The following is an 18,545-nucleotide window of genomic DNA, read 5'->3' as shown; positions in this document are numbered from 1 at the left end:
GAAGCAGGATCCCACCTTCATCACCAGTGTTATGTAGCGGGTTCTTCGAGCAGGAAAGGAGACGAGGCAAGTGAGTTCAACAAAGCTCATGGTTTATTGCTTGCAGGATCTGAACTGGGGATTGGGCTGCAAATAGCAGCAATTTATAGCCTAGCCCCTAGGCGGTAGCCAATAGGTTTAAAGCAACCATTGCCGCCTAGGGACAGCCAATAGTAGCACCTGAGACCTGGAGTCTGGGTTGCTGGAGAGCCGTTAGCTGCTCCAGCTAACCACATGGTATTACAATTGAGCCCAATACATAACAGTTGCAGTGTCCTGGGATCATGTGATCGCCTTTTGCAAACTTCTGACAAGTCAATGGGGAAGTCAGATTTACTTAACAACTGTGTTACTAACTTAACAACTGTAGTGATTGGCAATTATGGCAAGAAAAGATGTAAAGTGGGGGAAAAATCACTTAACAACTGTCTTCTTAGCAACATAAATTTGGGGGTCAATTGTGGCTCTACGTCAAGGACTACCTGCTCATGTATTTATATTTACTAACTGTTTAGGTTTTCTATCAATTTTTGTGGCCTCATGGCCATAATAAAGTTATTTGATTTTGACCTTGCCAAGATTGTTTGGTAATAGAAAATAACTAATATAATCTGTAATTTATAATAATCTAATTTGTCAACGGATTTGGAATTTTGGTGATAATCACTGAAACTTTCCAAAAAAGCAATATAGCAAAAGCCCCAGTGCTCTCAGGTATAAGCAAACAGACTTCAGATCAAATCTATTATAACAAGAATATTAAACCAGTATTTGACTTTAGCATACAATGTGGAAGTGATACTTCCCATGTTATTATAGTACAAGGGAATTTTATAAGCGGACAAACTGACTCAAAGAAAAAGTGGATTAAGATGATACAGCTAAAGCTGAGGATATGATTGATTCAAATTGATCTGGAAGATCTGCTATAATTTGGGGCCACTCCAACTGCTACTCTCTATGGCTGTTTAAACAATGTATCATAGCTTTTTAATTTACTTATCAGTACTTGTGAGTAAAAGCATGTTAAAATGACAAGGTCCAGTAATAGTAGGTGTTTGTGAGTATTTCAAAATTAACTAAACATAAAACAATAAACAATCTATAAAACATGCATTTGTGGGAGTTTTTTTTAATAAGAAATGCAGAATGGGATTAGAAGTCTATGTTGAAGGCAGCATTGATATTGTAAGACATTATACTTATCAAATGGCATATGATGATCCTATTTCAAATAGTAGTATTTGGCTTGTATTTGTATTTATTATAGTGATTTTTAATACTTTCCCATGCTGCTCTTCTGTCCACTAAATATATAATAACAATAGAAGATATATTTGTTCTTGAAAAAGTTAAACTTCCCAAATGTGTATGGTCTCCCATCAGTATTTCTCTTATTAATTGGATAGTTCCAAATATAGCTTTCTACACTGATCAGAAACTGTTTAATATTTTGCAGAATACAACTTCTTAGAGCTCATTTTTCTCTCCCCCCCGCCTTCCTTTTTCAGCAGATGGATGTACTGACTGGTCAGTGGATTACAAAAAGTATCAAGTCTTAGTGGGAGAACCTGTTCGTATAAAATGTGCATTGTTTTACGGATATATAAGAGCAAATTATACCATCGCACAAAGTGCTGGACTCAGTTTAATGTGGTACAAGAGTTCTGGACCTGGAGATTTTGAGGAACCTATCGCTTTTGATGGAAATAGAATGAGCAAAGAGGAAGATGCTATTTGGTTTCGTCCAACCCTGGCACAAGACAATGGGCTTTATGCATGTGTCATAAGGTATGTTTTAACCTTTTTCATCAGCAAGAAGTACATAAACAGTATTTATTTATTATTTATTCTTCTGTCTAAATCATTTTGTTGCCTAAATTATTTTGCTTGCAAACAGTTTTTAATAGAAACTATCTTTATGACGTTTATATTTAATGGAAAAAATAGTTTACAAATGTATTTGGTCTGTATTCAACTACATTTATATTCTAGGAAGATTCCTTAATGAGTTGTTTTGATTATCCTGTCTTTGAAATTCTTCTTGTTAACAGAAGTGTACATTGGTATGTTGCATACTGTATGTCTTAGCTGGTAGGGTATGGTTCACAATAAAATAGTTTTCAAAGTAGTTTATATATTAAAAATCCTAGTTTGCATAGCATAGATGAACTTGCCTATAACAATACTGGACTTCTGTTGTGATTGTGCATATGACTTGTGGCCTGAAAAGGTCAAAATTGATCAGTTGTGTTCTTAGTGTTACCAGACAATTCTTCATAAGTCATTGGTGTGATTAAGGCTAACCTAGTCTATTCATTTTCTATCTTATAAAAAACATTATGTGAAAGCTTTCATTTATGAAATCCATGATGGATGATGGAAGTCAATATTTACAGTCTCATCTTGTCACAACCATGGCAGTTGGAAGACTTCAGCTTGCAATCTAAGAGTAAATGGCAAAGAACATGAATAAATGAAATGAAAGAGGGGGAAATGTGTGTCTGTGAATCTGAAAGAAAGACAAAGGTTGTACCAGATTTGAATAAGTAGTCTTGGATCTTGTGGAATGAGTTGATGGAAAGGAGAGACTAAAATGTATATTTAAATATGAATTGGTGCCATCTATGTGGTTGTGGGTGTGTACAAAAGTATGAATAGATAGGTTGGTGAAAGTTGTATGTGAAGAGTTAATATGAACAGTGATAATGGAAGAACTGAAAATGATTTTATGCAAAATGTATTGTTGGGCAAAATATGTTCTCTAATAAGTTGCACAAATAGATCTTTTGAAGTGAAACGAGAATGTTCAGAAACTTGAGAGTTAACCTTTAATACACATGCATATATTTGCAAACTAATATATCATTTTTTATAGTTTCTGCTTTTGAAATACATATTCCTCCAGTTTATTCTCTAACACTAAAATTATTCATACTGAGATATACTTTTCTCCCTGTGGAGAAAACGGACACCATCTGGGCTCACTCTTAGATTTTGAAAATTATCAGAGAATACAGAATTAATTTAGAGAGAGGTTAAATGATGCACATAAAAATGCAGGAAAAGTCTTGCAGAGAAAATGCACAGTTTATTGCTAAATGGCTTGAAACATTTTGCTTATTGCTCTTTGCAGAAAGACCATAAAAATCTGTGATAGCTCTTCATTGACACATATTGTAGATAAGATGCAGTTACCTCCATATTGCAGGATCCACAACAAATTAAAGACCTAGAAGTATAGCTGGAAAGAAGGTATACCCATTATTTAAATTGTCTGGTTTCATAACCAGAATAAAATACAAACAGAAATAAAATCATATTATGCTGTATATTTAGCTTTTGGTACTAATAATTTTTAAAATGTTATTTTCTCCCTTTAAGCATCAGGCCTCATTTTTGCCTCATTATGCACTTTATTATCCATAGAATAAATATTTATTTTGTATTTACTTTTAGATAGAAACATAACACATGAACATAATCTAAATGTTGCTTAGGTTTGAACCTATATCCTAAGACATTAGGAGACAGAGATAGCTAAGATTTATAGGGAATTTATAGGGAATTTATCTGCAGCATATCTGTGATTTTAGTTTGTTGAAAATGCTGTATAGTTTCAATCATTTATTCAGCCCTTTGTTTAGAGATATGAGACATCCTCGGACAAGTGCTGGCTCTTCGGCTTTGAAACGGAGATGAGCACCGGCCCCTAGAGTCAGAAACGACTAGCACGCATGTGCGGGGGAAACTTTACCTTTTTTTAAGCATTTTTAATTATCATTACACACTATGAAAGGCCTCCTCTAGGCTCCTTTTCAAATGTAAATTGTACTTCCAAACTGTGAAATATGTGTGAGGTAACAGATTATCAATTGTTTCAATGCAGGACATAATTAAGAAAATTAACATATTGAGCAAGCTATATTTATTAACAAGTAGCAGAAAAATATTACACACAGGACTCTTTGCAAGTTTAACCATCCTCATTTTCCAAATCTAAGCTGGCAGCCAAGATTTTTTTCCCCCAATTAATACATTATGAAATTGCAATTGATTAAAATGTAAAAGGGACGCAGTGGCTCAGTGGGTTAGGATGCTGAGCTTGTCGATCAGAAGGTCGGTAGTTTGGTGGGTCGAATCCCGAGTGCCGCGTAACAGAGTGAGTGCCTGTTACTCGTCCCAGCTTCTGCCAACCTAGCAGTTCGAAAGCACGTAAAAATGCAAGTAGAAAAATAGGGACCACACACACACATACACACACACACACACACACACACACACACACACACACACACACACACACATATATATATATATATATATATATATATATATATATATATATATATATATATATATATATATATATTATAAATATGACCCTTTAGGTCTTATTTTGGGGGGATATCTTATATTACAGCAGGTGGCAAGCACATGGGGGGGAGTGCATGGCATGTGCATGCGGCGGCAGCCCAAGGCCAAAGCGCCGGTAGAGCATCTGAGGGTCATGGAGGGTGCTGAAGCAAGCTGGTGTTGTTCTGTACCAGCCTGCTACCGTCCCTGCAGAAAAGGCAGGGACAACCCCTTTTACAAGAAGGCAAGAGGCTGGAATTAAGCCTGCCAAATTTATTAATACAAAAACAAATGGAACAAGACACGAACCAAGAAACAGGAGCTATTCAAATGGTTGCCTTCAGCAAACCAGCCCTCCCACGCATTCCCCTTTTATACAGTTCAGGGTGTGGCTTCTCTCTGCCTCCTTCCGAGGTGCCCCATTGCCTTCCTCTGTTTACTCCTGATTGACTGCCTCCTGCGTCGGGCGTCCTTGAACAGGGCCAGCTGTGGGTCATCTTCATCCACGCTGTCAGGCTCACACAGCTGGGTCTCCGTCATGACCAGGTGGGAGGGGCCTGGCTGACGGCTCTCATCAGCAAGCTCTTCAACACCCCCCTCCTCCTCTGAGTCGTCCGACCCAACTGCCGAACCCACAGGCTGACCCTGAATCACAACAGGTGTCCTGCCTGCAGTGCCTACGTGCCAGTTTCCCCCTCCCTGCTAGAGCTGGAATGCTGCTGTGTTTACCATAAGTGCTGATACAGGTAGATTCTGGCCTTCCTTCTGGTGGGCCTGGGCAGCTGCTAGAGAGTGAAGGGCCCATTTCAGTGCCTGGAAATAACAGGGGATTTGCCCTTTCACTCCCCTTCTGAGCCAAACTGCTGGCTCTTTTGGCCACCTGACAGTCTTCGCAGCTCTGCCCACATAGCCACCAAAGTGGCAGGTGGAGTGTCAGAACTGGCATCTGGGCGATGGTGGGTGCTTTCCAGCTCTGTCACATTTCTCTGCCCCTGCGGAGCTGGACAGCTTGCCCCACCCACCATTGCCCAGATGCCCTCCCTTCCCAAAACGTGTCTATGCTAACCTTCTGTCCAGCTCTGATGCATTCCTCTGTCATGTTCCTCCACCAATGTGCCGTCCCACAAACAAAAGTTTGTGTAACTAAAAAAAAATGTTCAATCAATCAATTCCAACTTCTCATGAAAACAAAAGAACTCACTAAGTTGGAATTGATTGATTAAACTTTTTTTTTAGTCACACAAACATCTTTTGTTTGTGGGACTGCACACGGCAGCAGAGGAACATGACAGAGGAATGTGTCAGAGTTGGAAAGAAGATTAGCAAAGAAATGCTTTGGAAAGGGAGGACATCTGAGCAGCGGTGGGTGGGGCAAGCTCTCCAGCTCTGCAGCAGCAGAGAAATGCGATGGAGCTGGAAAGCTTTCCAGCTCCAGTGCTCCACCTGCTGCTTGGGCGGCTATGTGGGCAGAGCTGTGAAGGGGGCTCAGAAGGGGAATGACAGGGAAGAGGGTGGGTGAGCAGGTGAGCGGGAATCTGTCCCAAACCAAGCCACTTGTTCTGCAGCCCTCAATGCATTCGTCCATCACATTCCTCTGCCACTGTGTGCAGTCCCAGAAACAAAGTTTGCCAAAGTGGATCCTGGGCTGCCATATGTGCTGCAATGAAAGTGGAGCAGCTGGCGTGAGGGAAGGAATAGCTGGGAAAAGAAAGAGGATTAAGAAGCAGGACCATCCTGGCCCACCAGGCACCGAAGTGCCACTGAAAACAGCAGAGTCTGTGTGTGCACCTGTTATACACTTGCCCCATGTCAGCCATGCTTTCCACACCTCGGATCAGCTGCAGTGCACCATGGAAAAATGGCTAATGTGAGGCAAGTGTTGTGATTCAGGGTCAGCCTGTGGGTTCGGCAGTTGGGTCGGATGACTCAGAGGAGGAGGAGGGGGGTGTTGAAGAGCTTGCTGAGGGGATTGGACAGCTTGATGAGAGCCCCCAGCAAGGCCCCTCTCATCTGGTCACGATGCAGACCCAGCTGTGTGAGCCTGACAGCATGGATGAAGATGACCCACAGCTGGCCCTGTTCAAGGACGCCCGACGCAGGAGGCAGTCAGTCAGGAGTAAACAGAAGAAGGCAATGGGGCACCTCGGAAGGAGGCACAGAGAGGCCACGCCCTGAACTGTATTTGACGGGAATGTGTGGGAGGGCTGGTTTGCTGAATGCAACCGCTTGGATTGTTCCTGCTTCTTAGCTCGTGTTTTATGGTTGGTGTCTTGTCTTGCTCTGTTTTATGTGAATAAATTTGGCAGGCTTTATTCCAGCCTCTTGCTGTTTGTAAAGGGGTTGTCCCTGCTTTTGCTGCAGGGCCAGTAGCAGGCTGGTACAGAACAGCAAGCATGTGTCAGGTAGGCACATGGACTCCACTGCTTTTGGCAGTTCTTCTCACTTAGCCACTTTTCCTCTTTCTTCTCCCTGCTCCTCCTTCCCTCGCACTGGATGCTCCACTCCCTGTCTCTCCATTGGAGCACACATTGCAGCCCGGGATTCACTTTGGCAGTGGCAGGGTTTGGGGGATGGTGAATCCCCATTTATGGTGTGTCCACCAACCAATCACCATGCTGCGTCTCAGGAGAGCACCGAAAAAAGCAGAGTCCATGTGTGCATCTGCCTCGCACTCGGTCCATGTCCACCATATGCTCCATGGCGCACTGCAGCTGATCTGAGGTGGTGGGCCAGGTACCCCCCCAAAAAAGAGTGGAGTCTGTGTGTGCACCTGCCTTGTCCGCTTCAACCATGCTTTCCACGGTGCACTGAAGATGATCCAAAACAGCTGATCAGGCACTGAAGTGCCATCGAAAACAGCAAAGTCTGTGTGCGTGCCTGCCTTGCCCACATCAGCCATGCTCTTCACGGTGCATTGTAGCTGATCTGAGGTGGCTGGCCAGGCACCAAAGCACCACCAAAAACAGCAGAGTCTGTGTGCATGCCTGCTACACGCACACCCGTGAGCCGTGCTCTCCACACCTCAGATCAGCTGCAGCATGCCAGAGAGAGCATGGCTGATGCGGGCAAGGCAGGTGCACACACAAATTTGGCTGTTTTCAGTGCCGCTTCGGTGCCTGGCCGGCCACGTTGGGTCACTGCAGCACACCATGGAGAGCATGGTGGATGCAGGGCAAGCGTGAGGCAGATGCACACATGGACTCTGCTTTTTTCAAGTGCCATTTTAACAATCAGTTCGCTGAACTCAGGTATCAGTTCTGCCAAGCCAGTGCGAACCGGCTGAATCCCACCACTGGTCTTGTCATCTCTGTTCTTGATATTAGTTTAGATGGCTTTGTTATAGCTGCTAATCTTAGCACATCTAGAAGGAATGGGGATGCTTAATGAAATAGCCCAATTGCTAATTTATGAACAACATTATTAATAATGGCCTCATTGCCACTTATCTATGTAGTTAATAGCATAACATTAACAAATAAATAAACAAAAGTCTTTGTGAAGATGATAAGATGATAAGTTTATATTTTGCTCTAGAGAGGAAGGTAGAAGGTAGAAGGGAAAAGTAATATTAGGGGGAATATGATTTGCTGCAAGTCAGGTTGAAAACTAAACCTTGCATTTATTTATTTATTTATTTATTTATTTATTTATTTATTTATTTATTTATTTATTTATTTATTTATTTATTTATTATTTGCTTTATTTGGTTTATATACCGCCCTATTCCCAAAGGACTCAGGGCAGTTTACAAGGCAAAATTTAAAAACAATCCAATATAAAATTAAAATAAATTAAATTAAGTCTAGCCACAAAAATTAAATCACAATTTAAAAACATTAAACCCCTCAGTCCAGACCAGATAGGTCAAAGAGCCAGGTTTTTAGGTCCCATTTATTTAGTCACATTATATTTTTCCTTTTTTATTTCTTCAGTTTATGTTTTCTATTTAACTTTTAATTCATCAAGCCAATATCATTTGAAAATATAAAAAATAATATAGGAGTGATATAAATATTATTTATTTATTTATTTATTTATTTATTTATTTATTTATTTATTTATTTATTTATTTATTTTATTGGATTTGTATACCACCCTATTCCCGTAACACTCAGGGCGGTTTACAGGGCAGTTAAAACCATGAATACAAAAAATTAAAAACAATTAAAACAATTCAATTAAATTCAAGCCCCAAGAGTAAATCTAAAACCCAGTTAAATTAACAACCCCACAGTCTGGACCAAACAGATCAAAGAGCCAAGTTTTCACGTCCTGGTGAAATGAGCGAAGGTCGGGGGCAGTCCTAAGTTCTGTGGGTAGTTGGTTCCATAGGGCAGGCGCACCCACAGAGAACGCCCTTCCCCTGGGAATAACCTGCTGGCATTCATTAACCAGCAGTACCCTGAGAAGGCCCTCCCTGTGGGGGCGCATAGGATGATGGGAAGATGATGCCGGCAGCAGGTGTTCCCTTAGATAATCCGGACCCAAGCCATTTAGGGCTTTATAGGTCATTACCAGCACCTTGAGTCTCACCCGGAGGGCAACTGGAAGCCAATGCAGCTCACGGAGAAGAGGTATTACACGGGAGTATTGGGAAGCTCCCATCAAAACTCGTGCGGCTGAATTCTGCACCAGTTGAAGCCTTTGGGTGGTCCTCAAGGGCAGCCCCATGTAGAGGGCATTGCAGTAGTCTAACCAGGAGGTCACGAGTGCATGAGTGACTGTACATAGAGCATCTCGGTCCAGATAGGGACGCAACTGGCGCACCAGGCGAATCTGGGCAAAAGCCCCCCTGGTCACAGCTCCTATATGATCTTCCAACCTGAGCCGTGAATCCAGGAGGACTTCCAAGTTGCGAGCCCTATCAACGAGGTGTAATACCTCATCCCCTATTGTTAATGCTGGAGAAGGCTGGTCAGCCCGAGATGCCGGTATGAACAGCCACTCAGTCTTGTCAGGATTGAGACGAAGCCTGTTTCTCCCCATCCAAACCTGGATCGCCTCCAGGCAACGGGACATCACAGTGAGGGCATTACTGGGTTGGTTCAGGGTGGAAAGAAAAAGTTGGGTATCATCAGCGTACTGGTGATACCCCACCCCGAAACCACAAATGAGCTCACCCAGCAGCTTCATGTAGATGTTGAACAGGAGGGGAGAGAGGACCGACCCCTGAGGGACTCCACAAATGAGAGATCTTGGGGTGGACCTCTGTCCTCCCGTCAACACCGACTGCGAGCGGCCCAGGAGGTAGGAGGAGAACCACTGTAAAACGGTGCCTCCCACTCCCAGCCTCCTGAGATGCCGCAGTAGGATACCATGGTTGATGGTATCAAAAGCTGCTGAAAGGTCTAATAGGACTAGGACAGAGGAACAACCCCTGTCCCGAGCCCACCAGAGATCATTCACCAGTGCGACCAATGCCGTCTCTGTGCTATGCCCAGGTCTGAAACCCGATTGGTATGGGTCGAGATAATCAGTTTCCTCCAGGAACAGAGGAAGGGAACACCTGCTGCCGGCATCAACTTCCCATCATCCTGTGCACTCCCACAGGGAGGGCCTTCTTAGGGTACTGCCGGTTAAGGAATGCCGGCAGGTTATTCCCAGGGGAAGGGCATTCTCTGTGGGTGCGCCGGTCCTTTGGAACCAGCTTCCCATGGAGCTTAGGACCACCCCCGACCTTTGCTCATTTCGTAGGGACTTGAAAACTTGGTTTTTTGAGTTGTCTGGCCCAGACTGAGGGGGTTTAATTATTTAATTAATGGGGTCTTAGTTAAGTTCAGGGATTAATTTAGTCTTAGTTTTAATCGTTTTTAATTGTATATGATGTATTTTAACTTTTAATTTTCCCTGTAAACTGCCCTGAGTCCTACAGGAATAGGGCGGTATATAAATTTAAATATAAATAAATAAATAAATAAATAAATAAATAAATAAATAAAGCTGATGCGCTACCACACTCTCAACAACCTTCGCCAAAAATTGAAGGTTGGAGACAGGATGATAGTTATTCAAAATCACCGAGTCCAGGGTGGGCTTCTTGAGGAGGGGCCTCACCACTGCCTCTTTCAAGGCAGAAGGGAAAACACCCTTGCTCAAAAAAGCAGTTATTACTGCCTGGAACCAGCCTCGTGTCTTCTCCTGGGCTGCATAAACCAGCCAGGAGGGGCAGGGGTCCAATAAACAGGTGGTAGAGCTCAGCCTCCTCATGATCCTGTCCACCTCATCGGGGGTCATAGGTCATATATATATATAGTAAACAGATGTAATTACTTAAGTTATTATTTGGTGCACTGACTCTACTAATGTTGCCTTTAAAATAGATTGAGATACTTCAAGTAGGCCAGGCCAGGGTGTTATGCAGCTAGGTAAGATAGATAGACATGCGAGAAACTGTCAATTTTTAAGGCTCTTTTTATTTTTAATTTGATGGATTCTTGTGTAATCATGGAGAAAAACTATCAGGAGATAAAGGCAAAACAATATGTAGCCCCCGAATGAAAAGTTTTAAGAATCCAGATTCCAGGGTCTAAATCAGTTTCCAGCTATCGTTGTTTCAAGATTGTTATTGATGAAGCCATGTCTATGTTCATGTTAACTAGCATTTTTATTACAAAATTAAAACCTAGCTCTCATGCATATGAATAGTATTGTGCATTAGATCATCTATTTTTAATTTTCAAAAAAGATTATTTGTAACATCATCAATAATAATTATACATCTCAAATTGCTTAAGTATTAAGATTTTTTTATTCTCTTATAATCTGTCTGGCTTTGCATTCTTTTAATTTAAATTATCATCATTCTAAAACTATTATAATTTTTAAATCTTTTATATAAAATCTCTTCAATGGCTAAAACCGTTATAACTCCTACAATTTTCCAATTGTAATATTCACAATTCTCTCAATCTATTTTTATACAGTAGGAATGATATATCATCATGATCATCCTAACTGCCCATCTCTGAATTTGTTCCTCTACCTTTGAATCTTTCTTGAAGTGGCTATTTAGAACCAGAAAAATAGATTTATTGTTGTTGGATTCATCATCATCCTTCGTAGTGAAAAGGAGAAGCTACTTTGTGTTCTTCTTCCCATCTTATTTTGCTATTGTTAGATACCGATAAAGATAAAAGCTGGAATAATTAAAGGTCCTGTAGGACTGCTCATATTAATTTTCCACAGTATTGTTTCTAGTGGCTTGGAAAGTTTTGTGTGATTGACTGATGGTGGTTCTGTCAGTGCAGGTGGTGTTCAAGTGGTCCTCCAGATGTTTTGGTATTGTTCAAATGATGGTATTATGGTTCATCACACAGTCAGCCAGATGTTCAGCCTGGCTTTGGCATTTTTGTCTGCCTCTTGAATCCTGAATGTTCGATAGTGTTAAGAGGTATTGTTGCAATATCTAAGCTGTTCCAAGTAAGGATGCTTTTTGCAATTGACTGATGGTGAATTTGTCAATGCTTAAGTGATACTCCAGTTGTTTTGGGATTGCACCGAAGGATTGCCTGTCTTTTGGTACTACCTTTGCTTTCTTTGCAGGTTTTTGTATTTTGTTATCTTCTCCAGATCTTTCTGTTCTGTTCTCCAGGTACTGCCACATCCATTAGCCAGACTTTTTTTTGTCTTTCTATCAACAGTTGTTAAGTCTGGGGTGTAATTTAGCAGGTACCTATCTGTTTGAATTCTAAAATTCCAGAACAATATAGTTTCTTCATTATTTTATGGTTCCACCAGTTCTTGCTTGCAGGGAAATGATATTTCTTGCAGATCTTCCAATGGACCATTGTTGCTACTTTGTCATGTCGTTGCTTATAGTCAGTCTGTGCAATCTTCTAGCTGCAGGTAATGAGGTGGTCCACTGTTTCTTCAGCTTCTTTGCATAGGTGGTGCTGTCTGTTGTTGTCTTCTCAATTGTTGTGGTTATCCCTCTGTGCAATTACCACTGATCTCTTTTTTGTTGTTTGAAGAAGTTTAATAAATATGAAGTAGTATATAATGTTTTTGCAGCTTTTTTGGCTCTTTCGAAAATGAATTCTTTCTACAGTACTTTAATAATATTTCACATATATGTACCAAGTTATTTTTTGCCATCGGTTAATGGGTTGACAATATGACTAGACAAATTCATAATGTAGAAATAATAATAATAATAATAATAATAATAATAATAATAATAATAATAATAATAATAATAATAATATCTGAAGGACAATGATGAAGATGCGCTGAAATTAGTATATCAGGAAGGCTTACTGACAAACTAGCCTACAAGAAAGACCAAATGAAGAACAGAATAGAGGCATAAGAAGACAAAGCACTACATGGACAGTACATTAAAAAAATAGCTGGGAAAGCAGATAATAACAAGACCTGGCAATGGCTAAGAGCAGGAAAGTTGAAGAAAGAGACTGGGGACTAATTCTGGCTGCACAAGACCAAGCCTTAAGGACAAATGCATACAAAGTCAAAACTGAGAAGACAGCAACAGACAGTAAGTGCCGCCTATGCAAAGAAGCTGAAGAAACAATGGACAGTGCAACAATGGTACATTGGAAGATCTGCAAGAAATATCATTTGCCTTTAAGCAAGAACTGGTAGGATCATAAAACAGAGAAAGTCATAGAAAATGATAAAGGTAAACTGCTCTGGGACTTCAGAATTCAAACAGACAAGCACCTGCAACATAACACCCCGGACTTAACAATTGTCGATAAGAAAGACAAAAAACTCTGGATAGTGGACATGGCAGTGCCTGGAGACAGCAGAATAGACAAGAAAGAACTGGAGAAGATAACAAAATACAAAGACCTACAAATAGAAATAGAAAGACTGTGGCAAAGGCAAGCAAGGGTAGTACCAATAGTAATAGGCTTCTTGAGTACAATCCCAAAACAACTGGAGCACCATTGGCATTGCAACTGATGAACTGACAATCCAAAAACCAACAGAAGAGGAAGAAATTAATATTAAAACAGGGGACTTTAAAGAACAACAAGTACAATCTACTGAGAGCTTTGACACCCAAACCTTGATCTCAACTACAAAACCTAGAACCCAAAAAACAACAGAAGCCGAAGAAAGCAACACTTAAAGGCACTGGTATGGAAGCTTGCTTGGCACAAAAAGAAAGCCAGAGTTAGATTTAAAAAATAGGTTCTTTTCTTTTGTGATTTATAATGATAGAGCCTAAAATCTCTTTAATGGGATAAGGGGAGTTTTTTAAAGATATTAATTGTTTTTTTATATTTAGGATTTAGATTTGCAAGGGAAATGAAAATCAGCTATTAGAACATAAGTTTTGAATTATATTATAGAACTTGGAATGATATAATAAAAGATACTTTATTAACAATTGATGAACCATTAAGATGAGAAATAGAATATATTTGTGAAATAAAATAAAAATGTATCTAAGCAAACAATATATGTATTTTGGATATGACAACTATTATATAATGAAATAGGGGAAATTTGGGTTACCTGAAAACTATTATGGATACTAAAGGCTAATTTAGTAATTTAACTAATTTAACTAAACTATAACTTCATAAATATCTGGATGTAAAATTGGAAAATTAATTGTTTTTAAAAAAGAAATATTCATGTTCAAGATTTTTTTAGAAGAATACCAATATCCATTCATAGTTTCACTCAAATCTTTGAATCTTGGATGCAACATCTTTTAAGTAAAAATACCACTGAATGTAGAGGCATCTGTATTTTAGCTTCTAACCTTTTAACCTCTTTGCTGTCTATTGTTAATGCCCTTGTGAGAGAAAAGCAAGTTTAATATTATGGAAAAAAAGAAGGAAGGAAAGAGAGAAACAGAGAGAGAAGAAAGAAAGAAAGAAAGAAAGAAAGAAAGAAAGAAAGAAAGAAAGAAAGAAAGAAAGAAAGAAAGAAAGAAAGAAAGAAAGAAAGAATTGCATAAGTTAGGGGCATGAAAGGTTACTGTAGTTTTTTTTTTCTGTTATTTGTCTAATTTCAGGATTCAGTTTCACTGAGTCATATGAAGCAATTTTAAATAAGCAATTAGCAATTCATTTTTAGAGCTGCTCCATCTGTTCAAAAAAGGTAAAAATTTCCTTACCGTATAAACTAAGGAAAAAAGCAGTTTGTGAAAAAGTATAATTTGTTGTTGTAGAAACCTTTGCAACTATTGTTTCTTTACAAGCATAAGATGTTTCGGATAGTTTAGAAAATAACTATTTAAAGTATATAAAATAAATTTAAACCAGTAGTTTTATTGATTTGCTAGTTTCATACGCCACCATTCTTGCTCTAGTTCAAGCTGGTATACATATATATTTCCAAATTTTCCTGCAACAACCAGCCTACAACATAAAATAAGACTGAAAGGGAGTGTATCTCACAGTCATTCAGTGAGTTTTATTGCTGATGTTGGACTGGCTCTTGGGTTTCTCCAACCTTAGTCCGATATATCAGATTGTCTAATAAAATATTATTTATTTTATGGATTTAAGATATATTTTTCTATACACTATATATGTGAAAACAACTGCAAGTGGTTTTTGATGACATTGATTTCCTACATCTGTTTTAGTCTGGTTTCAGTAAGAATAATAGTACAAAGGTTCTGTAGTACAAAAATGGCAGTGATGATTGTGTTAGACAATATGCCACATTTGTGATTTCCTTCATTATAGATAGGGTATTTTTAATTGTCAACTATTTTTATTTGATTATTATTTATTGTAAGTATTGTTCATAACTATAACCTGGCTTGTAAACTGAGATGCATGCTGTCATAAATAAACAAATAACATAGCACTTGCTAAATATAAACAATTTTATAATTAATCCAAAATTTTGCCAATATAGCAGTCTCATCAGTCATTCTCTCTTGTCTTTGAGGTTTGTATTTACAGTATAAAAATAAATATTTTCTTGTTTGTCTTGAGAGAAAAAAAAGGAAAACAAGTGATAATTAACATAAAGATTCTTTTAACCAAATGTATAAAGATTTATTTTCCAAACCCCATTAGGTTTTCTTGAATGTGTTATATGTGTTAACAATTTTTAATACATGTAAATAAAAGTACACTTTGCTGTTTGACTTTAGCATCAGAGAAAATTTAAAACTAGTTATGTCAAATGCACAAAGTTAGAAAAAAAGAAATAGATAATAAATCTATAGAAATGGGAAATGTCAACAATAAATACCTTAAAAATCAATATTCAATAAAGTTCAGCATGGATAGTTCAATAAAATAAATGTTCAATAAAGTTCAGCATGTGCTTTTAAAGAAAAGCGTATTAGTTGCACAGGAATAATTCCTTTGAATAAGAAACTTCATTGTTTCTTTCATATACTGTAGTATAAATACTATCAGTAAGTTCAAGATTAACAGAATGACAGAGTTGGAAGGGACCTTGGAGGTCTTCTAGTCCAATCCCCTGCTCAGTCAGGAAACCCTATAGTATTTCAGATAAATGGTTGTCCAATCTCTTCTTTAAAACCTCCTGTGTTGGAGCATTCACAACTATTGGAGACAAGTAGTTCCACTGATTAATTATACTGTCAGGAAATTTCTCCTTAGTTCCAGATTGCTTCTCTTCTTGATTAGTTTCCACCCATTGCTATTTGTTTTGCCTTCTGGTACTTTGGAGAATAAGTTGTCTCCCTCTTTTTTGTGGCAACTCCTGAGATATTGGAACACTGCTATCATGTATATTAATTACTATATTAATTTTAATAGGCCCCACAATGAACCTATAAAAGTCCTTTGCCAGATCTTCCATATATACAATGTCAATCGTTTCTGAAATAGTTTCCCAAGATGGGTTTTTCTGCAATAGCAGTTCTATTTTATTCTAGCAAAGAAATGATGCAACTTTGTTCCCTTTCTTGTTCACTTCTTCTAATATGTTCCCATTTCATTTCATTTCCTTATGGAAATACAAACTCTTTTCTGACTTTAAGAAGCTTTGCAGAAGAAAAACAAAATTACTCCTTTTTTTTTTCAGGAGATATGTGCTTGCCAGGAGACTTGGAGGAGAGAAAAATGTAATTTGTGGTTTAAACAAAGCTTTTGAGAACAGTCTTTTGGAGAAGAAAATATACTTTGCCTTTTGCAAATTTTTGGTAAGAATGAAAGGTAGAAAGATGGAGACTTTGCGAAAAGCTTTTAACTAAGGAAGAAATTGTCAGCATTTCTGCAGATTTTCTCTAAATTGTTTAGCTAGTGAGAGGTTTTCTCACCACCTTAATACCTCACTCCCTTCAAGTATGAAGCTTGGATAAAAATGGGGAAAAGAGGCTTCTGCACACCTGACAAATTTTTGTCAGTTGTTAAGTCCTCACTAGGAATCAAAGAAATTTCATTATTAGTGACCAAATTAATATTTCCTGATCTTATACAGCAGTTCTTATTTAGTGACTGCCCTTTTTAACAACTGCTCATAGTTCCAACAGTATTGAAAAAAATAACTTTGTGAGCAGTTCTATAACACTAATGTTGTAAAAAGTAATGCAAGAAATCATTAATATCTGCAAAACCAAGAGGGGGAAACATTAGAACACATCTACTAAAGATTAAAAAAATAAAAATATTAGCGTTGGAAAAAAAACCATTGAATGACACGGAGACAGATAAAACTATAAGGATACATTCCTATTTTCCCCTTTGATTGTATTGTATTGGATATAAAGTTTGAATAACTGAGCCCCATCTCCCCCACCCAGTCCTGCTGAACTATCTCATTGTGCCAAGGGAGGGCTTTTCCTAGGAGCGATGAGTGACAAATGTAGGGGCTGAATGCCAAGTTATATACACACCCAGAAGCATCGCACAGGCATAAAGGTCATCCCAGCTACCAGCTAAAACAAGTACACATCTGTATTGCGCTGCAGCAATGTAGGAAGATACTGGAGGCATAGGATCACTTTAGTGACAATGGCAAAGGCAACAATTCATGGTGTGGGAAAAGGCAATGATAAACCCCTTCTGTATTTTTATCATGCAAAACACATAGATAAAAAAACATAAAATGATGGATGATATAGTGCTGGATGATTGGCTCCTCAGGTCAAATGGCACTAAACATGCTAAAGAGAAATTGGCTGAGCATCTATCACAATACTAATGTTTTTATGATGTAGTTAATTAATGCCTTTAGGGAATATAGCTGATGACATCATATATGAAAAGAAAATCCAAAGTTGGAAACATAAAATTATAATAGAAAAATGGTATGTAAGAACATGAACATGAGAAAGTTCAATGCAGTGAAAAAGGAATTAAAACGCTTATAAATTGACATCTTGGGCATCAGGTAAATGTTTATTATTGTTTACTACAGACAAAAATAAAAAATAAAAATGACATTGCTTTTACAGTTAGAAAAAGTATAGCAAGAATAATTCTTGGTACAATGCAATCAATGGACAAATAATATCAATTAGACTTTAAACACCACTCTTTAATATGATATTCAAATTTATACTTGAACCAATGATACACAAGAAGAGAAGGCTGATGAATTTTATGACTAAGTTCAATCTGAAATTGACAGAACATGCAAGAAAGATGTACTTGTGATTGAAGGCTGGAATGACAAAGTTGAAAACATTAAGAAACCAAAATTTAATTTAATTTAATAATTTGATTTCTATACCGCCCTTCTCCCGAAGGACTCAGGGCGGTGAACAGGGCAATACACAATAAAAATCAGATACAAAAATTAAAAAACCATTAAAAACCAATTAAACATCATGCCCATAAAATCAATACATATTAAGTTAAAAACTAATTTAAAAAAAAAAAAACCCAACCCCACCCCGTCAGACCAGGCCAGCTTGTTCAAAAAAGAATGTTTTAAGATCGCGCCGGAAGGAGCGAAGGTCGGGGGCCGTCCGGAGCTCAACCGGTAAGCTGTTCCAAAGGTCTGGCGCGCCCACAGAGAACGCTCTCCCCCTGGGGGTCGCCAATCGGCATTCTTTGATCGGCGGCACCCTGAGGAGGCCCTCTCTGTGGGAGCGCACTGGACGGAGGGACGTTGACGCTTTGAGGTCTCTGAGCCAGAAGCAATGGGCCAGAGGAAGAAGAAAAGCCAGGAATCTCACAGGGCTGTCAGGGGAATGCCTGAATGAGGCCTCCCTGGAGAGGAAAGGGAGCTGGAGGGCT

The 18,545-nt window shown here is 38.8% G+C and overlaps 1 protein-coding gene across 1 annotated transcript in view; it reads left to right on the top strand.

The window, feature by feature from the left end:
* IL1RAPL1 (interleukin 1 receptor accessory protein like 1) overlaps window positions 1–18,545 on the top strand; it is a 757,275-nt gene that overhangs the window by 284,509 nt on the left and 454,221 nt on the right. The window contains exon 2 of the mRNA XM_083362907.1: window positions 1,551–1,830. Coding sequence (XP_083219033.1) covers window positions 1,551–1,830 — 280 coding nt within the window. The remainder of the gene's footprint in view (window positions 1–1,550; window positions 1,831–18,545) is intronic.

Source organism: Vipera ursinii, assembly GCF_947247035.1.
Source record: "Vipera ursinii genome assembly, chromosome: 4".
NCBI lineage: Eukaryota > Metazoa > Chordata > Lepidosauria > Squamata > Viperidae > Vipera > Vipera ursinii.
The sequence above is the reverse complement of the archived record's forward strand: the minus strand, read 5'-3'. Positions and strand labels throughout refer to the sequence as shown.